At 36.9% G+C, this 23,739-nt stretch overlaps 1 protein-coding gene across 1 annotated transcript in view; it reads right to left on the bottom strand.

Annotated features, from left to right (window-relative positions):
* LOC135212562 (uncharacterized) overlaps positions 1–22,905 on the bottom strand; it is a 55,122-nt gene extending 32,217 nt beyond the window's left edge. Inside the window, exons 1-2 of the mRNA XM_064246106.1 lie at positions 22,798–22,905; positions 16,944–17,133 (exon numbers count right to left, since the gene is read on the bottom strand). Coding sequence (XP_064102176.1) covers positions 16,944–17,133; positions 22,798–22,887 — 280 coding nt within the window. The 5' untranslated portion in view covers positions 22,888–22,905. The remainder of the gene's footprint in view (positions 1–16,943; positions 17,134–22,797) is intronic.
* Positions 22,906–23,739: the final 834 nt, after the last annotated feature.

Raw genomic sequence — 23,739 nt, 5'->3', positions numbered from 1 at the left:
AAGCGTTTTGGCAACTCGCGATGGAGTCCTGAATCATTGCCTCTTGGTTTATAATAAAGAGGAAGGTGGTTTAAGATCGTAATAGAGAGATATAATTCGTATCTTTTTGACCAGAAAGTTAAATAGCGGTAATAGTTAAAGCGTAGTTCTCAGAATCTTGAATTTAAGAAAGGTATGTTTCCCTTCTTCATAATTTATAACGTTTTATATATATATATATATCGACATATTATATATATATATTATATATATATGAGCATAGAAGTTTAAATTCCCTTACGAAAGATGCACACACAAAATTTAGATGCTTATATCACCAAGCAAACTCTCCCATTTGTTCAGGGAACAAAGACCCCATATGAAGGCAAAGGAGCAGGCGTAGAAACATTGTCCCAATCCGGGATGACAATGCATCGAAAATCCCTTTTTGAAAGACCTTTTGTCGTCGTATAGGACTCGCCGGTTATGGCAAACTCAGTTCCATGTCCCAGTTATTGTGTTTTGTTTCATCTAGCCAGAAATCTCTCTCTCTCTCTCTCTCTCTCTCTCTCTCTCTTTGAGTGTTTCTCCATTTGCTACCTTGAACTCTCTCTCTCTCTCTCTCTCTCTCTCTCTCTCTCTCTCTCTCTTTGTGTTTAGCTTTAACTGACCTTCAGAATGCTGCTACAACCATGGTAAGATGCTTAGCGTGATATCGGCGTAATGCGTATAGCTACGGGGCGGTAGGGGTCGTGGGGGTTGCTCGAGGAAGAGTGGGTGGATGGGTTGGGAGGGTGCTATGTGCGTAAAAACGCCCCCCCCCCCCTCCCACCTCGAAAAAAAATGGTGTTAATTGATTCAACCGATCAAGAAAGACCCTTTTACTCGTACATGCGCTTTGTATTTGTGTTCTCTCTCTCTTCTTTTTCTGTCTTGCTCTTTGTTACTCTCTCTCTCTTTGTCTCTCTTTCTCTCTTTCTCTACTCGAGGTGTGGCTTGCACCAAGCTATCCCTTCCAACCCCTCTGCCACCATTCAGAAGCCTCGAAATACTATAACTTTAAGGTATGCTTTGCAAATACGCCTTCGGTCGCCCCGTTCGTTGGTTCTTGCGTTCGCCCATTCCATCCTTATTCTAGTTCTTCCCTCCGTCCTTCCTTCTCTCCTTCCCCTATCTGCTGCCTTTCTTGTTCCTTCCTTTCTTCTATCCTAATTCCCTCATGCATTTCATCTTTTCAATTTTTTTGTGATTTAGGATTCTGGAGTAATTTTTTGTGATTGAGGATTTTGGAGTCAATCTTTGTGATTTAGGATTCTAGGGAGATTTTTTGTGATATAGGATTCTGGAGTCAATATTTGTGATTTAGGATTCTGGGGTGATTTTTTGTGATTTAGGATTTTATGGTCAATCTTTGTGATTTAGGATTCTTGGGTGATTTTTTCGTGATACAGGACTTCGGAGCTTTTGCCGGGTTAACGAAATGAGCTCCTAAATGACGTCCACTATAAATAGAAGGTAATTCATGTTGCTAGGGGGTTGTACTGTAGTCGTGTTTACTCCGTTCTGCTCTCTTTCCGCCTCTTTATTTCCCGTTTTCTGTTGCCCTCGTCGCTGCTGCTGCTGCTGCTGCTGCCGACGTCTCCACGAGCAGCATGTGTGGTGTGTGTATCTCTCTCTCTCTCTCTCTCTCTCTCTCTCTCTCTCTCTCTCTCTCTCTTGAAATCCACCAGCACAATTCATCTCTCTCTGTCTCACTGACATATACCAACAAGCTTTTCTCTCACTCTCTCTCACTTCCTCCATTTGCTTCCTTCTACTGAGAATTTATCTCTCTCTCTCTCTCTCTCTCTCTCTCTCTCTCTCTATTTCCCATCAGCGTCCCTCCCACCCTCTCAAAATTTTTCCATCTCCTCTCTCTCTCTCTCTCTCTCTCTCTCTCTCTCTCGCTTCAGTTGCCAGGTCATCAAACTTCGTCGCGTAATTATTGCCAGAGGCCGCCAGACGTCGGCTGAATACGTAGCATTATAATGCCTGCACACCGTGATAGCCTTCACTTCGTAAAATTACCTTTCTGTGGGATACAAGCCCCCCTTAAAATGCCCCCAAAAGCGTCAACATTTTTACCCCAGCCATTTGCGCTAATTTCTGTGTCACCTACCGACCCGAGGCTCTATAATAGAGCAGAGGGGAGTCATTTTGCTACTAATGAAAATTCCGAATAGAGGAAGAGGTCTTATAGAGTAGAAGAATAGATGGGGGACATAGGGAGCCCTTAACGTAAAAGGAAAAAGGACCAGTGGTTGGTATTTCTTGGCGCAATATGGAGTCTCCTGAGATGCTCATGCGGTTCATAAGCGTTTTAATATCAGGGGAAACGTGTCCATTATCTGTCAATACATCTGTCATTGACTCACGAAACAGGGGAAAATTCTGAATGGTAATCAAATTAATTCTGGCTCTGACAAGCGATTTTCCTTTGTTGAAAAACCTGCGGAATTCAACGTAGAGTTGAAAAGAATTCACCTGACAAGCGAAAATTAGGGACAACGTCATTGGGGTGAATCTAAAAGCGGCCATACCATGCCCAACAAACAAGGACTTTGTGGGGAAAGAGGAGACCCGACGTCCTAACGAAAGCAGAAAAAAAAAAAAGGAGAATCGTAGAAAGAATAAAGCAGGTACCCGAGTCTTCTCTGCTCTCGAGCACATGCGTTATTCATCTTCCTTAAGCGGTGGATATTACCACAGGTGGCTCCAGGTGAGGAATTATTTGTTTTTCTGCCAAGTCGCGTCGCTGAGAGACGAAAACAAAAACGAAAGAACGAAAGCAAAAAGAGTCGCTGGAGGGGTCGACCTCGGAGGATCTAAATCCAAGCAGAGTGGGTAGTAGTAGTTCAGGCTAGCTGCGGTTTCTGTTATGGGCGTGGCCCGGGGTTTATATAATGAAATATTTCCTTTCATTAGCCTCACCAATGGGAAGGGGCATATTCTCCCTATCCTCCAGCGCCAGTTTTACATTGCTGATTGAAGAATTGCTGATAGAGTTGCGAACTGCGCTGTTTTATCAAGTCAGTTTGGTTCGAATCCAAAAAATTAATTTAAAAAAATGAATGAAATCTAATCATTTCGATGCATGTGTGCTTACAGTTATTTCCACTAAAGTTTAAATTATATATATATATACAATATATATATATATATATATATATATATATATATATATATATATATGGGTGTGTGTGTGTGAGTGTGTGTGTACGAAATTGTAATAGCCACCCACCAATGCCCTCTTACATATAAAATCTGATGAAAAATTATAAAACCCTAATATATATATATATATATATATTATATATATATAATATATATATATATATATATATATATATATATATATATATAGGTATAAGCCACGAAGGAAAAATAAACAACGGAGCTTCCTTCGTGGCTTATACCTTTATTTATGGATTTATCACGTTCCAAACTTTCGTGATTCAGTTATATGTATGTATAAATATATATATATATATATATATATATATATATATATATATATATATATATATATATATATATATATATATATATATACTCTATAAATTAGGTTTCCATAATTTTTTATGAGATTTTAGACCAAACACACTAAGAGCTACCATATTATGAGGAAATTTTATTTCGAATTATTGAACGAAAAGACTCAGGAAAGTCCTTTTGATTACGAGAATAGACACGGCAAATCTTACGAAAACTTTGGCTGCTAACTTTTGAAAAGCGGCTTACCATTTTTCACATTTATCCATTTCCCCTTTGTGGGTAATCTTTACTCCTTTAACATTTTCTCTTTTAATTTTATGCTTCTTATACTCAATTTACTTCTCTCTCTCTCTCTCTCTCTCTCTCTTTGTTTTATTATTTTTTGTTTTTACAGAATTTGTCATTTCAATGCTCCAATTCCTACATTTCTCATTCCCATCTTTTATTTCCCACCTTCTTGAGTTTTCCGTATCTGTTCCCCTTGCCTATCTCTTAATCGCTTTTCCTACATTCTATCTACTAACTCATTTACTACCTCACTTTAATGAAATTGCGATTCTTTCTCAGTTACTTAAATTATTACGTCATTTTTAATTTCTCCTCTTATTTCTCTTATTTTCTATGATTCCGTTTCCTGTCAGCAATATTTGCCTCAAGCTTTCGTACATTCTTTTTTTCAGTCTCCCTTCAATTTTCCATTATTTCCTCGTATTTCCCCCTTCTCTTTTATCTTCATTAAATTTTATTTCGCTTATTTTAACTTTTTTCTTTTACCTCTGTGACTTTCCATTGTTACGTTTATCATTTTCCTTTGCTCTTCTTTCCTTAATTGCTTTTTTCCTTATTCCTTCCTTCTCTTGCTTCAGTTTTTACATTTTGCTCCGTTGCTCGTATTGTCTAATTCGTATATCAAGCTATTGCTTATGGTTCTCTACTTACCCTATTTTCTTTGTTCCGTAGCCTTTTCTCTTTCATTTATTATGTATCCTCTTTATATCTCCTCTCTCCTTCCTTCTTTTGCGCCTTTCCTTTTCTCTTAATTTGAACTGAATTTCAATTATGTGCTATTTATACTTCCTTAGTTTCTCTTATTCATTTTCCTCTCTTAATTTTTTTCATTTTCCTTCGTTCATTTCTTCCCCTCTTCACTCCCTCAGTTTTCCTTCGATCATTCGCCTTTCACTTGTTTCTCTCTTCACTCTCCCAAACCCTCCTTTATTCGACATCCTGCCACACTGCTCTTCTCCCATTTCCCTTCAATCAGTATCTATTCTCTCCCTGTGACCCATAAATTCGATATTTCCTTTGCGCCTTCTGTTGTTCTGCTTCCTCCTCCTCTTCCTCCACCTCCTCCTTATTCCGAGGTCTAGAAGAAGGAGAAAAAGAATGAGGAAGATGAGGAGGAGGAGGAGGAGGAGGAGGAGGATAAGTTATAGAAGGTAAAATGATCTTTCTCACGATACATTTTTCTTACCTTTGTCTCTCAAACATTACGAAGGTTTAGCCATATTCAGGTCGCGATCGACAAGGTCAGTGGAAAGTTCTTGCGTCGTTTTTGCGGATTTCAAATGACTTCAAATGTACTATATAGCATCCGAGTTTTTATTCGTGTTTTTTTTCGAGCTAGAGACACGTCAACTAAATGTGTCTTATACGAGTTTTATGCGTGGTTTACACACGCATACGCGCAAACACACACACACACCACACACACACACATATATATATATATATATATATATATATATATATATATATATATATATACGTACGTGTGTGTGTGTAAATAAATTCTTCTGTTAAAACAGGATACGTCTCAAGTATAAAAGGCCCATTAAAAACACTGGTTTAAAGCTCAGATTTATATATATATATATATATATATATATATATATATATATATATATATATATATATATGTATATATATATATACATATATATATATATATATATATATATATATATACCAGAGATGATTCAATATTCAAATCATACCAGTTATAACCCTTGCCATAATCCATTTAGCCGTTATCACCATGAAACTCACATTTTATGCTTACATTTTTTTCATGAAAAGTAACTGAAATTTCCCTCAATTTTTTGTAAAACCTGAAAACTGATCCATAAAATTCTTTGGCTTTTTCACGAGCAAAAATTTTAATGGTGAAATGATTCACGATAAATAGTCTCGTTTAATTCGAACCGAATAATAACGTTTTTATTTCCAAGAGCAAAGGTCAACGAGACGAGCGACCTAATGGCTCCTTCTAGCCCAGGCCCGAGGAAATTAGGCAATAGGAAAACGGGCAACCGAAAACGTTTTTCTAGTCTAGGCCCGAGGAAATTAGTCAATAGGAAAACGGGCAACCTAAAACGTTTTTTAGCCCAGGCCCAAGGAAATTAGTCAATAGGAAAACGGGCAACCTAAAACGTTTTTCTAGCCCAGGCCCGAGGAAAATAGTCAATAGGAAAATAGACGAGCAACCTAAAACATTTTTCTAGCGTAGGACAGAGGAAAGCAATAAACAGAAAAATAAGAGTTTGTTTATTACTTGTCTCACTGGGGTCTTTTTCCAAGTTCGTATCAATTGGTTGTTGTGAATAACTCATTCTTCTGTCACGTAACTGCTTTTAATTGCGCCTTTCGATTGATTGATTGACGCAAAAATGTACCATGGCGTCACGACAAATTGCGCCTTTCGATTCTTCAATAACCCATACTTGTAAAACATCAGCGCAGTCAGTTCGAGGAACGTTTGAAACCAAACTCCTCGAACGCAGTTTGCGCTAAAACGAGAGAATGAGAATAAATGCATTTCCAGAGCTCGGCCGTCTAATGAAATGTTCCTGGAAGAGGCGAATGAAATGCGCCGTCTGGAAGGAAAGCTGCTGCCTGCGCAATTAACGAAAATATTTTCGTTTTTTAAAGATTTTTTTATTTTTATTTTAGAGTCCTTACGAAACAAAAGCAAATGGATTGATATCTGGAATGAGATTCACAACAATGAGCTTTTGTTTGTACTCCGTCTCTCGTAATATTTGTGGTATGTAATGACGACTATATATATATATATATAATATATATATATATATATATATATATATATATATATATAATATATATATATATGCATATTGAGTTTGGCCTACTTGTAAAAGTGACCTTTTAAAAGATAACAAACGTCATCGGTTTGTATAGCCTTTAACACACTTAGGGCAGTTTTAGGAGTGGTGGTTGCAAATCCATCCAAAATATATTTACGGACTACAGAAATGGTAGTACTGTATATGTATATATATATAATGTGTATGTGTGGAGATATATATATACGTATATATATATATAGTATAATACACACAAATATAAATATATATACTTGTGTGTGTGTTTACGATCTTAGTTCATATGAATGTATGTATATGGTATAATACACACACGCATATATGAGATCAAAACCCTTCGGTAAGGAAGCACAGGAATCCACAGAGCAATAAACACGGGTAATGAGAAACCTGGCAACTCGCGTGTAAGGGGAGAAAACGACATTAAACACGGTAAGTACGTGAAGTACACCTTAGTACTTCGTGTACTTGAAGAGGTCCCTTTTCAAACCCCTTCCTATGGAGAGAAAGAGAGAGAGAGAGGATTACCCGAACGGCAGCCTAAAGATGAATGCGTCTACCAAATAGGGAGGACAGAAGTATTACTTAGTTACGAGGGACATGATGATGTAGTAGTTCCGTAACGAAAGGTACATTACCGTATTTTATCTCCGGACGACGAAAATTCCACCTTTCGGTATAGACCCATGATATGTGGCAGAGCTGAAAGTATTGTTGCTTAAGAAAAATAAAAAAGCGAGAAGACGTCCTATGTGTTTCTCTCAGAGAGAAAGAGAGAGAGAGACAGAGAGAGAGAGATCGGAGGGGGTACGTCGTAATGTTGCCATCAACCGAGCTTACTTTGACACGAAGGAACGAGCTGGGAGTGACGCTGGATTCCACTGGGGAAAAGACTGAAATATCTGAAAGCGAACTGGAGAAAGAAGCTTCACTCCCGAGGTAGAGTGAAACGCTAAGTAAGAGGTACATTTTGCGAGAGAAATAATGAAAAAAAATGGAATAAAGGAAGTGGAAAGTAGGAATGAAATATAAAATACTCGTTAGTAAAATACGCGCGTCGCGTGTATATGTGTGTGTGTGTGAACTGACTAATAAAACCACGTAGCTCACATGTGTGAAAAGGGCTGAACAACGCATGTATAGTTTCAACAGAGAGCATTTTAACGTTATATTCGACTTCTGATTCGACATGAAGAGATAAAAAACGGTTTCTGTTGAAAGACAGGAAGATCTGTTCTGCAGAACTCTTTGGACAGAACAAGAGTAAGTAACCTCGACGTGAACAATGAGGAGTTCGCTTGTTTCTTCCTTTCAAGAAAGAAGCATAGAAACCTCCGGACTCCTGAAAGAAGTGCTACAACTTGAGACCATCTCTTCACAGACGTGAAAAGCAGAGCACGCAAGAGCCAGGAAAAACTGCAATACATCGATTGCAGAAAACCGAAACTCAAAATAATGGACAATGCAAATCTTCACAGCCGCAAACCCTAGCCAGAGAATTCACAGCAATATTTAGGAGCAAAGGAGATGCCCAAGCCTGGTTTTCTATTAATGACAGGGGCATCTGACGGTGAATGTTTTTAAGATATTTCAGAGCAAGAGATGACACCTAGGACTAGTTGTTTTTATATATATAATAAAAGGACCATTTCTCGGTGAATGTTTTTGTAATGTTTATGAGCAAGAGAAGTCGCCTAGGCCTAGTTTTCTATTAATGCTAGGGATATTTCACGGTGAATGTTTTTATAATATTTTAGAGCAAGATAAAACACTTAAGCCTAGCTTTTTTTTTTAATAATGAAAGGACCATTTCACGGTGAATGTTGTCATTACATCCAGGCAAAACTTTCAAAAAAGCATAGGTCTATCCATATTCCCAGCGCGTTATTCAGGCATTAACAAAGGAAATAAACTACATAAGGATACTGTTTGAAAAATCAATACATACTGGAGACATTATCTGAATCTCAGTTAAGCGAGATATAATGTATGATAAATAGAAAAATTGTTAATTCACTTTACATTATCCATTATTTCATTACTTCTGGAAATTGCAGATCTGTACTGACACACTGTCACAACCCATTATAATTATAAAACTTTTCATCAGCCATAATTAAGTTATTATATTTCTATACTATGTCACTTTAGCCTTGTTTGAAACTAATTATCAACAACCTATTTCAAAAGGCAGGTAAAGTTTCTCATCTGATCACTGGGATTATTAATTACAGCGACAATTTTTGTGAGAAATTCGCAGGAGACACCGAGAGCAGAATTTGAAAAATGCAGTATTTCTATTTGGTCGAGGTTCTAGACAGAAAACACCGTTTTACCATTTATAGGAAAATTGAAAACAGCAACGAGAGAGAGAGAGAGAGAGAGAGAGAGAGAGAGAGAGAGAGAGAGAGAGAGAGAGAGAGTCCTAACAACAGATAATCTTTAACTTCAACCAACGCCCATTATTTCACAAAGCAAGGTTTTGCCAGGGGGAAATACTATTTATCTGAGAGAATTTCATCTTTTTGTCACCTCTGCTGTCGTCATGATCCTTATCATAATCTTTGTCTCATTTTCGTATAATTCAAAGGGGCATTGTTTAAATCTGAATATATCTTGAGAGTTTTATAAAGTATGTATATATATGTATAATTATATATATATATATATATATAATATATATATATATATATATATGCATATATATTTGTGTGTGTTTGTATTTCTTAAGATTTGACATATTTTTTAACTGGAAGAATATTAAGAAACTATTATTCTACCACAGGATAATTGCTGCCCTTTAGAACACCTATCATTAGCTTTGCAAACCCATTAACAACTTGGGGAAATTTCATGATCAACCTTTGAATCCATTATTTCATAACTTCTATGTTTTATATGTTACTGAGCCTGCCAATAAAATTCCTTCTTGTCCTGTGTCTCTTGGCTATATTTTATCGCTTACTTTGTTGTTGTTGTTGTTGTAGTTGTTGTTGGGACGGTAGGAAAGGTCTATGGAAGAGCCTAAATAGTTCTGAAAAAGATGGTTCGCGTTGAGTTAAATATACAGGAATTTTAGGATAGGATATTTATGGTTTATTTATTAGATTGACAATATAAAGAATAAATAATGTGCATGTTAAACAGTACAGAAAAATTATTTCTAAGAAAATGTAGCGTATTTGTTTTAATTTTCGTTGGTGAGACAAGACTATTCGACTGTGGATATTAGTACGTGTTAATTTACGTTAAAAGTTAGGAATATAGTGTTTACAACTTATGCGTGAGAGGAAAATTTTGCACGCGTCTCGAGTAAGCTGGAGATTGGGTCACGCCTTGTTCAACTCCCTTGCTCCGCCGTCTTGGTTGAAATTCCCATCTACACATCACAGAGAAAAATTCGGGTAAAACTTGGGCAAGGAAGGAGATTAATCATTTGGCTTCTGGAGGAGTTTCCTTCTCTGAATACTGCTGGAAACCTCCTTTTAAATTAACTCCCTGGAAATCAATAGGAAGTGAGGGAACTCCGCAGGCTGGAACTAATGCTAAGATACGAAGTTTTCCCATCAGAATAATACCGAGAGACAGAATTTATCCCTGGAAATCATAAAATCCCGAAAGCGTATTCCGAGGGATTAAAAACACCCCAACTCCATTATGCAAGGAACGTTTTTCGGAACCATTAAAGTCTTGCCAGTTAAGGCTACGATTCCTTGGACGATGAGGTCTCTTTCCTTTGAAGGACAAGGTCACAGGTTTGAATCCAGAAGGAAAACTGGGTCACCGTTGACCTTCGAAAGTCGAGATTACAAGGTTGAAACATTTACGTTATTTCGTTCATTTCAAAATCGTGCAGAAATGCAAAGTTAGTGTTTACCGTCGAAAGTCAAGGTTACATGGAAAGGATTTTTCCATTGTTTTGTTCAATAAAGTGTCAAAATTATCGTTGAGGAACAAAAAATTGCCATAGATGATTAAAGAAGGGTTTATAGGGAATATGTGAACAGGAGAAGCCTCCTGTAAATCTGGACTAACTTGGAAATCAGTTGAAAACTTGCGGGCGAAATGTTGGCCCAACAAAGTCTCAATTCTTGACAGGCAGAAAAACTTCGGTCACTAGTTAACTGAAGAGAGATAGAGAGAGAGCAAAAAAAAAAAAACTCCTGCATATGTGATCAAGTGATTAGGTGAACTCAAGAGTATAGATGCAATGAAAATTATCGATGAAATAACGTAAAAAAAAAAACACTATTTATTCTAACGCTAAGTCGTATCGACCTCCAGACAAAGAAAGAAACTACCATAAATGAATAGTAATGAACAAATTGCTTATTGGCAAACCAATCCTCTCTTTCAATGGAAATCTTTTTCTCATCGTTTTCCAATGAAGGAGAAAGATAAAAGTTTTTTTTTTTTTTTTTTTTTTTAGAAGACTTCCTGGACGAATCAGTACTCGAAATTATCTTCATTTTCTTAACATTGTTTATTTTTCTCTCTCATCTTAAGATTTTTTTTCTCATAAAAATCACACTTTTTCCAAAGGCATTTAATGCACGTTTTTATTTATCATTACTTTCGCCTGCATACTGAATTATCTTGATAACTTCCCATGCAATAAAACAAATACCAGTTAATGCTCCCTGTCTTTATTTACATGTATTTCAAAGCGAGCCGATTGAATCGAGCTCAAACATTTCACGGAATAAAAATGCAAAGTCAAAATGCAAATGGATGTAACGGTCGCAATTTCTTTCATTGATATCTATTGATGGTGACAAACCCAGCGACTAATCTCATTCCCGATTCTGGTTAATTTGATAGAATGACAATATTCTTGCAATACGTGTGGCTGGGGCCATTGACTGCTGGAACACGGGAACTCGTGCGTGTGTGCATGCGTGTGTGTGTATGTGTGTATGCCCAGAGCCACGTTTTTATTTCAAGAGCAAAAGCAAAAATCATTCTCCCCCTGGAACTGTCGAGGCATGAATACACAGCTATCGAAAGTGGACAAACACTTACACATACACACTCAACATACATACACACACACACACACACACACTCACGCACGCACACACACACACACACACAAACAAAAGGGAACTCTCGCACACGAGGTTCAGAATCCAATAACGCCAAATGAAGCCTTTGAGGAGGAGAAGGAGAAGGAGGAAGAGAAAAGGCAGATCAAGACGAGAGGAACAAAAATCCTCAGGAACATTCTCAAATTGAAGGGCGAGGATCGACGACCAATGAGAAGCAACGAGACGGTCGTCAAAAGATCGCCTCGCGCTGACTCTATGAGTCTAGAGTTTCCTCCTCTTTCAAATTGGACGTTCATCGGTTTGTTTGTTTCCAGGGGAGTTGTTATGGCGTTTTTGAGTTAAAAATAAGGAGATTGTGCTTTCATCTGAATTTTGGGGGAGTATTAGCTAGCAAAAAGTGGTTATTTTTACATATCTGAGAGATCTAAAATATCTAGACTTTTAGGTGCTCCTCCACGGTAGTGCATCTTATACAGTGACAAATTTGCAGAAGAAAATGGTGCTAAATACTGATTTAGCGAGCATTTAAAGTACAAGGGGAATTGATACTGTAGAATAGATGAATGAAGATAAGAAGATGAAAAATAATGAAAACATCAAAGAAAACGGAAGGGCAAAACTTCCGAAAGTCCCTCTGCGTGAAACCTCTAGTACTAAAGGGTGGAAACTTGGCAGCTCTGCCAAGTACCGCAGTTCCGCATTGCACGATTTTGCCCTTTACATAAGCTGTGATATACTTCAGAGTTTAGATAAAAGACAAAAAGTCTCCCGCCTTTAAAGGGTAAAGCTTCTAACAAAAGCGTGGAAATGAATAACATTAGTTTTGCATAACACACGTAGACACACACATGAACATATAAAAGCATGTGGTTAAGTTAGTTTAAGTAGTGAAACATTTCTAGTTCTGCCATAATAATCTACTTAATTATATGATAATTGCGGCGTCTCATTTAATAAGGTAGAAAAATATAAATATTAATTTAATAATTTTCATTCGCGTATTCTTAGATCTCATAATTCATTCGTAGGCTCAAAGATATGTCAGCAGTAAGCGAATATTTTCTCGAGCGCTTGTTGGTAGAATGCTTCATGAATTGCAAATCATATTTTCAGGAATAAATGCTGACAAAAGAAATAGTCGCCTAAAAGTCGAGGTTTTGCCTCAGTGTTCGAGTTTTATTTCATTCTCGTAGCATCCTGCAAATGAAAATAAAGTTCGTTGACTTGTGCTGCGGGTAACTTGAGATCATTATCGTAGATGTTATCATACATTTGGCAATAAGAAGATAATTGAAAAATAATTATCATAAGAAAATTACAAGTCACAGTCTTCCCAACTAGAGCCAGCTAGCTTAGTCACGGCTTGATTTTCGTGTATTTTGGTATTTTCATCCGTCTTCTCTTATATAATTTAAGCTATGTAGAATGGTGCTTTATATATATATATATATATATATATATATATATATATATATATATATATATATATATATAAAGAAACAGTTATGCAACCCTTTTTGATACAGGATGTCGAAGCGCCAGCGGAAGATCTGAAAGCCATATGGATCAGACAGTACTGCTATATTATTTCCATAACATGATCCTTTCTCTTAGCCAGCAGATACCAGAACAGTTCGTAAGCGAGCTGCTGAATAATACAAGAGATGTTCCGAAACGCCCTGAATACTGATGGTCTGTCTGTCCATATGGCAAACAAAAGCAGTTCCCAAACTTATATGTATATGATGACCGGGCAACGCAATTACGATGAATTCTCACTCGCTTTTAGCTCTAGACCTATGCTGATATAACTATTAAAGCATTATTCTCTTTGTTCCTTTGGTGAAGTATTTATACGCAAGAGTAACGACATAACTTTAGCCTAAAGCATGGAACTACTTAACACTCAGTCACCTAAAGTTCACCTTGTTTTTTTTTTTTTTTTTTTTTTTTTTTTTTTTTTTTTGTCAGTTAATTCCCCCTGTAGGCTCTACGCCTAAAAGCGTTTCTGTTCTCATTAGGCATTCTCTTGGCCCGTTTCCTTCGGCACTACAAACAGAGTACTCGTTAACGCCTCTCCATCCCGGCTTCTTGCTTAACCTAAAAACTTGGTTAACAAAGTCTCAGGAGCGTCCAACTTCGGGAGGAATAATAATTAATGCTGCATAGCGGGCGTTCGCTCCCAAGATGGCGTGTTTCCCGAATTTGGGGGAGGAGCGCTGGTGAGTCTTTAAGACAAATACCCTTTCGGTTTTATCTGACTAATCTGTTATGAACAGAAAGTGAAAATATGAACCATCACTTTCAATTGACGGCTCCTCAGTCAATATTTTTTATTACCTAGAATCATTACAAATACTCAGTTTCATTTTCCGTTAGGATGCAAAGCATTGCTCTCCATCCCTCTAATAATATAACTGACTGATGTCATTTAAATTTCTTTAAAATAATTAAGGTTCTGACATTTTTAAAGGTTATGTTGCCTTCCCTACGTCACTTCGGTAATAGGTTATTATTGAAGACACAATAACGTGGTAAAAAATTTTAATTTATTTGAAATTATTATTATTCTAATTCATAAAATACGTATTTCTGTAGCGCCAGCGGTAAAGTTTTTCATTTGACCAAGAATCTCCGGCAAAATGAATTGCCTACATAGAAAATAAGTGCAAAGAGGTAAAAATGGTAAAGTTGATAATGCTACAACTGCTGAAAACATAAGTGACCCAACTAAACATTTTTCCGTGGTAAAGTGCTTTTGATATATGGAGTTCAGGAAGTATTAGGAAAACACGGGCCTTAGTCGCAAGATCGGTATGTGGCTCCTGAGTACTCTGTGCGTCTAATGTTTTGGTATGTTCAAGGTTTCGTTGAAGCTTTTTTTTTTTCTTATTTTTCTGTAAAGTGGGGTTGAACATTGTCTTCCCCCCACCCTCTCTCTTCTCTCTCTCTCTCTCTCTCTCTCTCTCTCTCTCTCTCTGTAACCGGCCCCCGTTAGAGGATTTACACACACACACACACACATACACACACACACACACACACACACACACATATATATATATATATATATGTATATATATCTATATATATATATATATATATATATATAATATATATGTGTGTGTGTGTGTGTGTGTGTGTGTGTGGTGTGTGTGTGCGTGCGTACACTCATACATCCAGACAAACACTCTACTGAAAGAAAAACAAACAGATTTTAACACGTTTTTCACAGACGACGCTCTTTCAGGACTATAACAAAGATTAATTTTCTAAACCCCTTCGCTTGTGTTGTGCATTATTATCCTTTCACGTGAATAGGCCTTTTCCGAGAACACGGCCGCGTTTCTTAGGAACAATAAAATTTCTTAAACGCACGTCTACGTCTGACAGGCCCCGGCAAAGAGACAGTGCCTTTTGGGGGGAGGGGGTGAGAGCAGGTGAAGTGCTACTATATCTGCCTTCCCATTCTTTAAAATGATGTGTTTTCTGAGTGATCTTACTCATACATTTCTTTATCTTCTTGCGCGGTCTTGTAGTTACTCTCTCTCTCTCTCTCTCTCTCTCTCTCTCTCTCTCTCTCTCTCTCTCTCTCTCTCTCTCTCTCTCTCTCTGGCATTAAGAGTAATTACTTTGAGAACTTACTCTTTTTGTATTTGATATGTAATATTTAAATGCAAAGTGTCCTTTTATCCACGCTTTTACTTCGAGAACTTGATCAGAAACTACTATGAACTTTTTTCTTATTAGGTTAGCTACTTCTGTATCTATCCTTCGGTTACCTTGTTTAGGTCTCTTGAATAATTTGTCCCAAACTGCACGCTTACATCCTGAACAATTTGTCACAAACTGCAAGCTTATTCCTGAACAATTTGTCACAAACTGCAAACTTATTCCTGAACAATGTGTCACAAACTGCACGCTCACTTCCACAACAATTTGTCACAAACTACGCGCCCGGCTAAATTGTTATGTGATAAACGCACAGTATTGAAGACCAATCCATAACAAACCTGTTTATCTCTCTCTTGTTATCCGTGTACCTTCAGGTCTTTTAAGAAATCAGGTTCTTACTCGTCCATATTCGATCGAAAAATCAATTTACCTTCAAGAAGCAGGTTCCAGGAACAACGGCCATTCTATCATCTATCTAAACATTTTTCTGTTAACTTTGTTTTCTCTCTTTCACATCTCAATCGCCGATATAGAATAACCCGTTGCCAGTAAAAGGTTAAAAGTCTCACCTAGCGATATAACTGACATATTTTTCTGTGTTATTTTTTTCCACGCGCTCTTGCCCCCCCTTTGAATAGAGTCACTTCGTTTAATTCATTATTTTGTGCTGCAGACTGAAATAGAAAACTCTGACCTCGTGTGCGAGAGATGGCTCTCAATACGTCACTTAGAAAACAGAATTCACTGAAAGCCTTTTATTGTCGAGGCGACTAGATTTCGTAGTTGTACAATAGCTGATGATATATTCGTTAACATTGAGCGGAATGCTTGCTTGTGTGTATGTGTGTGCGATTTTGTTGTGAGAAGTTACAGTTTTATGCTATGTAGACATATACTAATGCTCGCATACACACGAGAAATATATATATGCAGAACTATCTCGCGTGTATGAATAATTTTGATTCACATTTTGTGTTTGTCAACATCAAGCTGTTTCCCTGAGTTGATGGAATCAGAGAAATAACAACAAAACATACATGCCACAGTTATGCTGGAATTGCTGAATCGTGGGTAAACCACTTGTGTAGTATACCTTACACAACATTAGTCACTTCACACACCCACACAGAACACCTGACACCTCGCATCACTTACCCGAAACTTGCACGCACACTCATGCTCCCTTGTTATTGATGTTCTTTCTTTCCCGGAACACTTTCACGCCATTTCTCCTCTCATCCATGAAAGTTTGTTTGCTTCATACTATCAGCAGTTTGGTTTGGTTTGTGCTTTTCCCTTTTCGTGAGTCAACGCCCATTCTGTACGATCTGCTTTAACAGGCGTAGCTGATCCCACAACAATGATCCCAGCGTGATTCAGCCAGAACGAGATTCCATAGTTGTATATTACCTCAAAAATCCCTTTTCAAAAATGGAACAGGGCAGAAGAGATGTGACTGGGGTCCGCCACATGTGACGCTACGTATATTTTCAACCTGGATGAAAACAAGGGGTCCGCCACATGTGACGCTACGTATATTTTCAACCTGGACGAAAATAACAACAACTCTTGTTTTACTCACTATAGTTCTTGAGTCTCGGGTTGTGGTGACAACACGTATAGAGGAGGAGAGTGAGGAGAAGCAGCACCAGGAGTGAGGCACCTGTGATGGTGCCCACGAGGACAGGTAGCTGGTCCTCCGGAACCCGCCAGGGGCCTACAGCGACGCCCCTCTCTGATATCGAAGGTCCTCTGGTGCCTGTGTTGTTGGACTGAAAAAGAAGGGAAAATAGGTTATTCATATGACGTTGGTGAATTGGGTTCGTTGATGGATACTTTCAGATACTAATTAGACAATATTTTCCTTTCTGAATTTTTTTTTGCAATACTCGCAGGAGGTGACCTAAAATGTCCTACCCTAACTCCATTAAAAATCGTCTCTGTTGACTACGTAATATTATACGAATAAGTGATAGTGTTCATTATCGCTCTGGTTATCGTGGGTTTATTTCGAGTTAAAAACTAACCTTAGATCAAAGTTTCTAATTTTCTGAACTTCCGGAAAGTATATACAGACTTTCCCAGTGAGAGAGAGAGAGAGAGAGAGAGAGAGAGAGAGAGAGAGAGAGAATGTTCCCTACTAAAAGATAGAATCGAAGTCTATGGATATCTTGGATAGCCTAAGCAGTGAATAGGCAAAGCGGATTGAGAGAGAGAGAGAGAGAGAGAGAGAGAGAGAGAGAGAGAGAGAGAGAGAGAGATAATATAAAGGTATGTTCTCGCTAAAAGGATAGACTGTAAATCTATGGCTATCTTGGATAGATTAAAGCAGTGAATAGGTAGTTTAAAGAGAAAGAGAGAGGCAGGAATAGATAACCACAGATATACAAGCGATTCTGCATCAGTCGCCCCACACATGAACACCAGCAATCAATCTTCCAACGTTTTGCAATGGAAAGTCAACCGCCTGTATTATCCATTCTATCAGTTTATTCACCATTCAGCCGTGAACCTCCGGGATTAGGGATAATCGAGGGACACCATCACATACGGGGAAAGTAAGACCAACCATTTTTGTCATGACGAGATAGAGCGGCGCGGACATAATAGAAAATCAATATTACTTTGTATCATTTCAGAGTCGTGTTGTTTTAGTCGGCTTTTTGGGGTCATGTGTGGTTTGGCCGAATCGTCTTTTTGTTTATGTGATTTGGAGCAGATTTTAAATATATACAGGGGGGGAAATCCTGGGTCTTGTTTCTTTGTCTTTTTAAGTTATTTATTAAGGATTAAAGGAAACCTCTGTTCGTATTTTTAAGTTCCTTTAAGTTAACTAACATTCATAAAACGGCTATCGAAAAGTTTGATATGACTTTCTTCATAAGGAAATTGAGATTATCATTTATTTCAATATTCGTCTAAGAAGCTTTAAAGGTCAATGATCATAGTTCTTGCAATGCCAGTCTGTGAAAATCAATCAATCAGTCCATCAGCTATTTACTTTTCGTCCCAAAGATGAGAGAGAGACAGAAAAAGAAACGAGAGGCGATATTCTGAGGTAATAGATATCCTCTCACTAACCCTTCCCACCCTTTCTCTCCCCCCCCCCCCCCAACCCCCCCCCTGCTCCCCTCCCTCCAACATCTGTGGTGGCAGCTTATCCAAAATAGTAATCGGCTTTAATTATAAGTTGCAGACCCTAATGACTGATCTGATTAAATGAGAAGTTCATTAGTCTCGCCCTCCGTCAGCGATCTCTTTATTCATGGCAGAATTTTGCTTGATCCACAACTCTCCTACCCCGTAGGGGCGGGGGTGGGGGGAGGGAGTTAGTGCCGTCAGCGCACCTCATTCGGTGCAATGTAGGCATTACGTAAGTTCTTTGCAGCGTCCCTTCTGTCCCTAGCTGCAACTACTTTCATTCCTTTTACTGTGCCTCCGTTCATACTCTCGTTCTTCCATCTTACTGTCCACCCTCTCCTAACAATTGTTTCATAGTGCAACTGCGAGGTTTTCCTGCTGTAACGCCTTTCAAACCTTTTACTGTCAATTTCCGTTTCAGCGCTGAATGGCCTTAGTTGCCCGAGTGCTTGGCGTAATGCCAGGAATCTATATAAATAAAAAATTACAACTCTCCTACAGTTGATGTTTCCGGGGCCTTATGTGAACTTCATACAAGTGTGAATTTATGATTTTATTACAGCATTACTGATTAGCATTGTTTGTCATTACAATAAAAACAAATATTGGACAGAACAAAACGACGAAACCGTCCTCATCTGTAGTGAAACTGACACCTTGCCTTGCTCTGAAAAAATTACCTCTTCTTCTTCTTTATATAAATCTAATGCTGAAACCAAAGCCTGAAGCGGAATAAAAAAAAATGAAATAAAATTCTCGATTCCAGATCAATTAATTTCTTTGCTCGTCAAACTTCGGTGGGGGAAAAAAATCGCCCGATAATGGTAATGAAAATCGGGGCTTTGGCTAAAACAAATACCCAATGAAAGATTAATTGACTTCCAACTAATTAGCAGAAAGATCTGAGTTGGAGGAAAACAGGAGCCGCGTTAGCTCATTTGGAATTAATGGCGGTAATGAAAGAAAAAACATAGATATATAAATCTATAAAGAGGTGGCTATTTAAACACCCGCTTCGCTAAAAGTGTCTGCTTGGCCCTTCGTCAGTTTTATAGTCATTTCTTTTACAAGGTCACTGATGTTCAACACGTAAGCAGGTCATGAATTTGGAGATCTACTTTCAAATTGTATTTCTTTAATCAGAGAGAGAACATTTTACTATATTTAAGTGGGAGTCCTTCATTACTTTTCTCTTTTGCAAGTTAAATGGTAATCTTATCTTCAATTAACAGAGGAATAGTATTTCCTTTTTCGTAATTGATATCAGTCTAATTATTCAGTTTTTTTACCATAATGGAATGGAAGGGGAAACATACCCTCACATTTGTTTTCCTGCAACTGTAATTTTTCTGGTGATACTAATGAAAAGTTTTCAAAAAATCTTTCAACATCTTAATAAACTTTTTAAATTTTAGCCAAAACTACATGCTGTTTTTATGAGTTAATCGGGTAGAATTCCTTAAATTATTTGAAAATCTTACATTTTCCCGTGATGACGACATATTTCTTTCGTCCTTTTTATTAACAGTCGAGGAATTAAATATCTTATGATTTCGTAGCCTGCTAATCCTACACTTGATTTTTCCAAAGTGAAAAAGAATTCTCCCCACCACGTTACAATTTAAATGTAAATATCTAACGTGAAAAATACAAATTCCCGTTATGTTGCATTTAAAAATAAATTCCAAAGAGGCCTAAACTTACTGTGTTTTTGTTTGCTTCCATTTTAACGCGGTTTTTCTAAAGTTATTAGATAAACGTTTGTTGTCATTTAAGTAAATTGCGTAAGAGAACTCTAGGGAAACAGAAACACAGATGTAATATAATTCTGAACATTGATATTCTTTTATATTCTTTGATATTCTTTCATATTCTCAAGGCTGGAATATTCTCTAGTGTGAGAGGCCTTTATTTTTATTTGTGTGAATTCCTGCTATACTCTGTTTTTTTTTTTTTTTCCATCTGTCCATCCGCCTGTGGTGTTTGCGTATGGTAACACTGCGTCCCGGGCTTTAGATAGTTACATTCAGCTTACATTCAACGATTATAATAATATCCTATTTCGAATATTAACGGTGTAATTCGCATACAGTAAATTATTAAAACACTTTTCAGTTGCAAATGTACACCCAGATATCCTTTTATTTACCTAAAAGTTAAAACATATAAGCGGTAACTATCTAAAGCCCGGGACGCAGTGTTACCATACAAAAACACCACAGGAGTATAGCCATATTTTCGAAGGTTTGAAAACTTCTTGTTTTTGTGCTACCTGTGAACTTTAATGAAAAAAATCTGATATATACAAAATAAATATATATACCATGGACCCTTCCTACAGTTACTTCGTATTCCTACAGTTATTTTCTAGAGGAATATTCGGACGATTTCTTCCATTCAGTGAGAGGAACTTTTGGAGAAATAAAAAATATATATATCTTTTTATTCCTGTATTCTCAGACGGCGCTTTTGAGGTGGAAGAATTCCATTTCTTTTTAAAGCAATCCGAACAATGCAGCCATTCTAACTTTTTTTTTCTAATAGTCAAGAAGGAATATGACCGAAAGTATTACAAAAAGATATTTTTAAGCTTATGTGCTTATATCGGTTACTTCTATAATATCATTGTATTACGCAGTTCCTCATCCCTTTCAGTAAAATGTCTTAAAAGTGAGAGCTGTTTCATTGTTTTGTTCTTTTCTGTACCTTTAAGACTTTCACAAAAGTCTTAGAAGTGAAACACGTGTCATTGTTTCACTCTTTTCTATGTTTACAAGACTTTCACAAAAATCTTTAAATTGAAGCATGTTTCATTATTTCAGATCTCTTATTATGCTTTTCAGACTTTCACAAAAGTCATAAAGTCAAACAGGTTTCATTGTTTCCCTATTTTCTGTACTTTTAAGACTTAACAAAAGTGTCAAAAGTGAAACAGGTTTCATTGTTTCTCTCTTTTCTGTACTTTTAGACTTTCACAAAAGTCTTAGAAGTGAAACTTATTTCATTGTTTCACCCTTTATTATGCCTTTAAGACTTGAAAAAGTCTTAAAAGTGAAACATGTTTCATTGTTTCACTCTTTCCTATACTTTCAAGACTTCCACAAAAGTCTTAAAAGTGAGCCTTTTCGTTGTTGCACGCTTTTTTATACCCTGAATAGGAAATTCTCTCTTCATTAACTGGTATTCCTAATGAAAGTTGTCTGGAATGGAAACAGGAATCCCTTCTTTCCCAAATTCCCTTTTTGTCGTTACGGGAATTAGCTGCAAGCTGCACACGAAATCTCCCTCCTTTCTTTCGTTGTTTTCCTTAAGGAAGACCTTCTCTTCCTGCTCCTTTTTTTTTCTCCTAAAAAGAATTCTGTGTAAGGTCGAGGAAAATACTTTCTATTTTCTTACGTACTGGGGACCAGGTTAAGAAAAAGGTGCGCGGTTTCATTTGCTTGTTATGCTGAAATCTATCATTATATTTTCTCTTCAGGGATGAAGTTTGTAACCTAATATTAGTGATGCATAGATTCTATACACTCCAAGTGACTCACCCCATGAAGGCAAACTTGTATTTACAATTTTAAATGATCTCCTAACCTGCAACCTTGAAACGTGTGATCTTTCTGAAGAGATAATACGGACTGGCAGCTTTCATCTCATCTCTCTCCTTATCAAAAGAGATAAAAAGTGATCTCGACAGAGCACTAGACTAATTGTTTTCCCGTCATGTTCAAATCATAATAACGCCCTTAACCCAGACTCGATTTCAATGGCTGTCATTTACAGCATGAGGTAAAATCTCCATCTCTCTCTCTCTCTCTAATGAGTGCCAATAAATGACTCCGCGGACAAAAGATGCATAATGTGACATTATCTAACAATGCCTCAGAGTTTACTCAATTAAGGGCAGTTAAAGATGAGGTGTTATCATGGCTCTGGAATTCGTGTAGTAGGTACGTCGTATCTCGTATTGCATATGCATATCCCGCCAAAACTCCAATTAGACTCTCTTTGCAAATTAGGTTTTGCATGCAATTGCACACGGTGCTTTCTATATAAATGAACTGTGTGTGTATATATATATATATATATAATTATATGCATATACATACATACACACACACACACACACACACACACACATATATATATATATATATATATATATATATATATATATATATATATATATATATATATATATATATATATATTGTATGTATATAAAGACATATGTGTGTTTGTATACGTGATTTCAGGAGGACATTTATTTTATTAAATGAGAAAATATAGAAATTATGATTCACCTGTAATTTGATGAGTATTGTGACGGACTGCTGGAATACCTTAGTCTGGTAGCGAGTCCTTTGAGTTGGGGGCATAAGGTAGCGGGACATTCATGGTCTGGAAAAGAAAAACAATGATATTAGCTCTTGCCAACAGAGTGGAAAAAGTGGTTTTTGGTGCTTGAACACCATAGTCTTTGGATGTTGGAATTTCAAGTCAATGGCTCATGTGGGTTCTTCCTTCATAAGAATGGGGTTATCTTCTAATTAATATAATAATAATATTCTAATATAATAATAATAATAATAATAATAATAATAATAATAATAATATAATATTGAAGGAGATTGCTGCTTCAGCTGCATTTATTTTATAGAAGTTAATTTCTATTCTTCTTATTACGGCTTTTTCAATATTATGTAGGTTGGCCAACCTAAATGATATTGTAAAAGCCGTAATAAGAAGAATAGAAAATAACTTCTATAAAAATAAATGCAGCTGAAGCAGCAATCTCCTTCAATAGAACATGCTTGAAAGAGGGTCTTCTACCTAAATAATCATAATAAAATAATAATAATAATAATAATAATAATAATAATATAATAATAATAATATAATAATTAATAATAATAATAATAATAATAATAAAAGTAACAAATGCAGCCAGGTAAAAATCCGAGTATTTAAAGGTTTGCTTTTTTTTACCAAGATAAAATAAACATCTGCGGTTTATATGCGTCAATGCATCTTCTAATCTCCTGATAATTTCAAACTGAATTCCAGCACATTCACACCCATACATCCTTACGGCCAAAATACAATACAGTTCACTGTCCATCGAAACACAAGTCCAAACGACATATCATCTCATCCGGATTAGGACAGCGTCTGAATGACGAAGATCGATTTCGGATCAAGAGGCCCCACTGTTCCCTCCAGAGCAAAGTGCTGTCTAGAGCCAT

Source organism: Macrobrachium nipponense, chromosome 41 (assembly GCF_015104395.2).
Source record: "Macrobrachium nipponense isolate FS-2020 chromosome 41, ASM1510439v2, whole genome shotgun sequence".
In the NCBI taxonomy this organism is placed as follows: Eukaryota; Metazoa; Arthropoda; class Malacostraca; order Decapoda; family Palaemonidae; genus Macrobrachium; species Macrobrachium nipponense.
The sequence above is the reverse complement of the archived record's forward strand: the minus strand, read 5'-3'. Positions and strand labels throughout refer to the sequence as shown.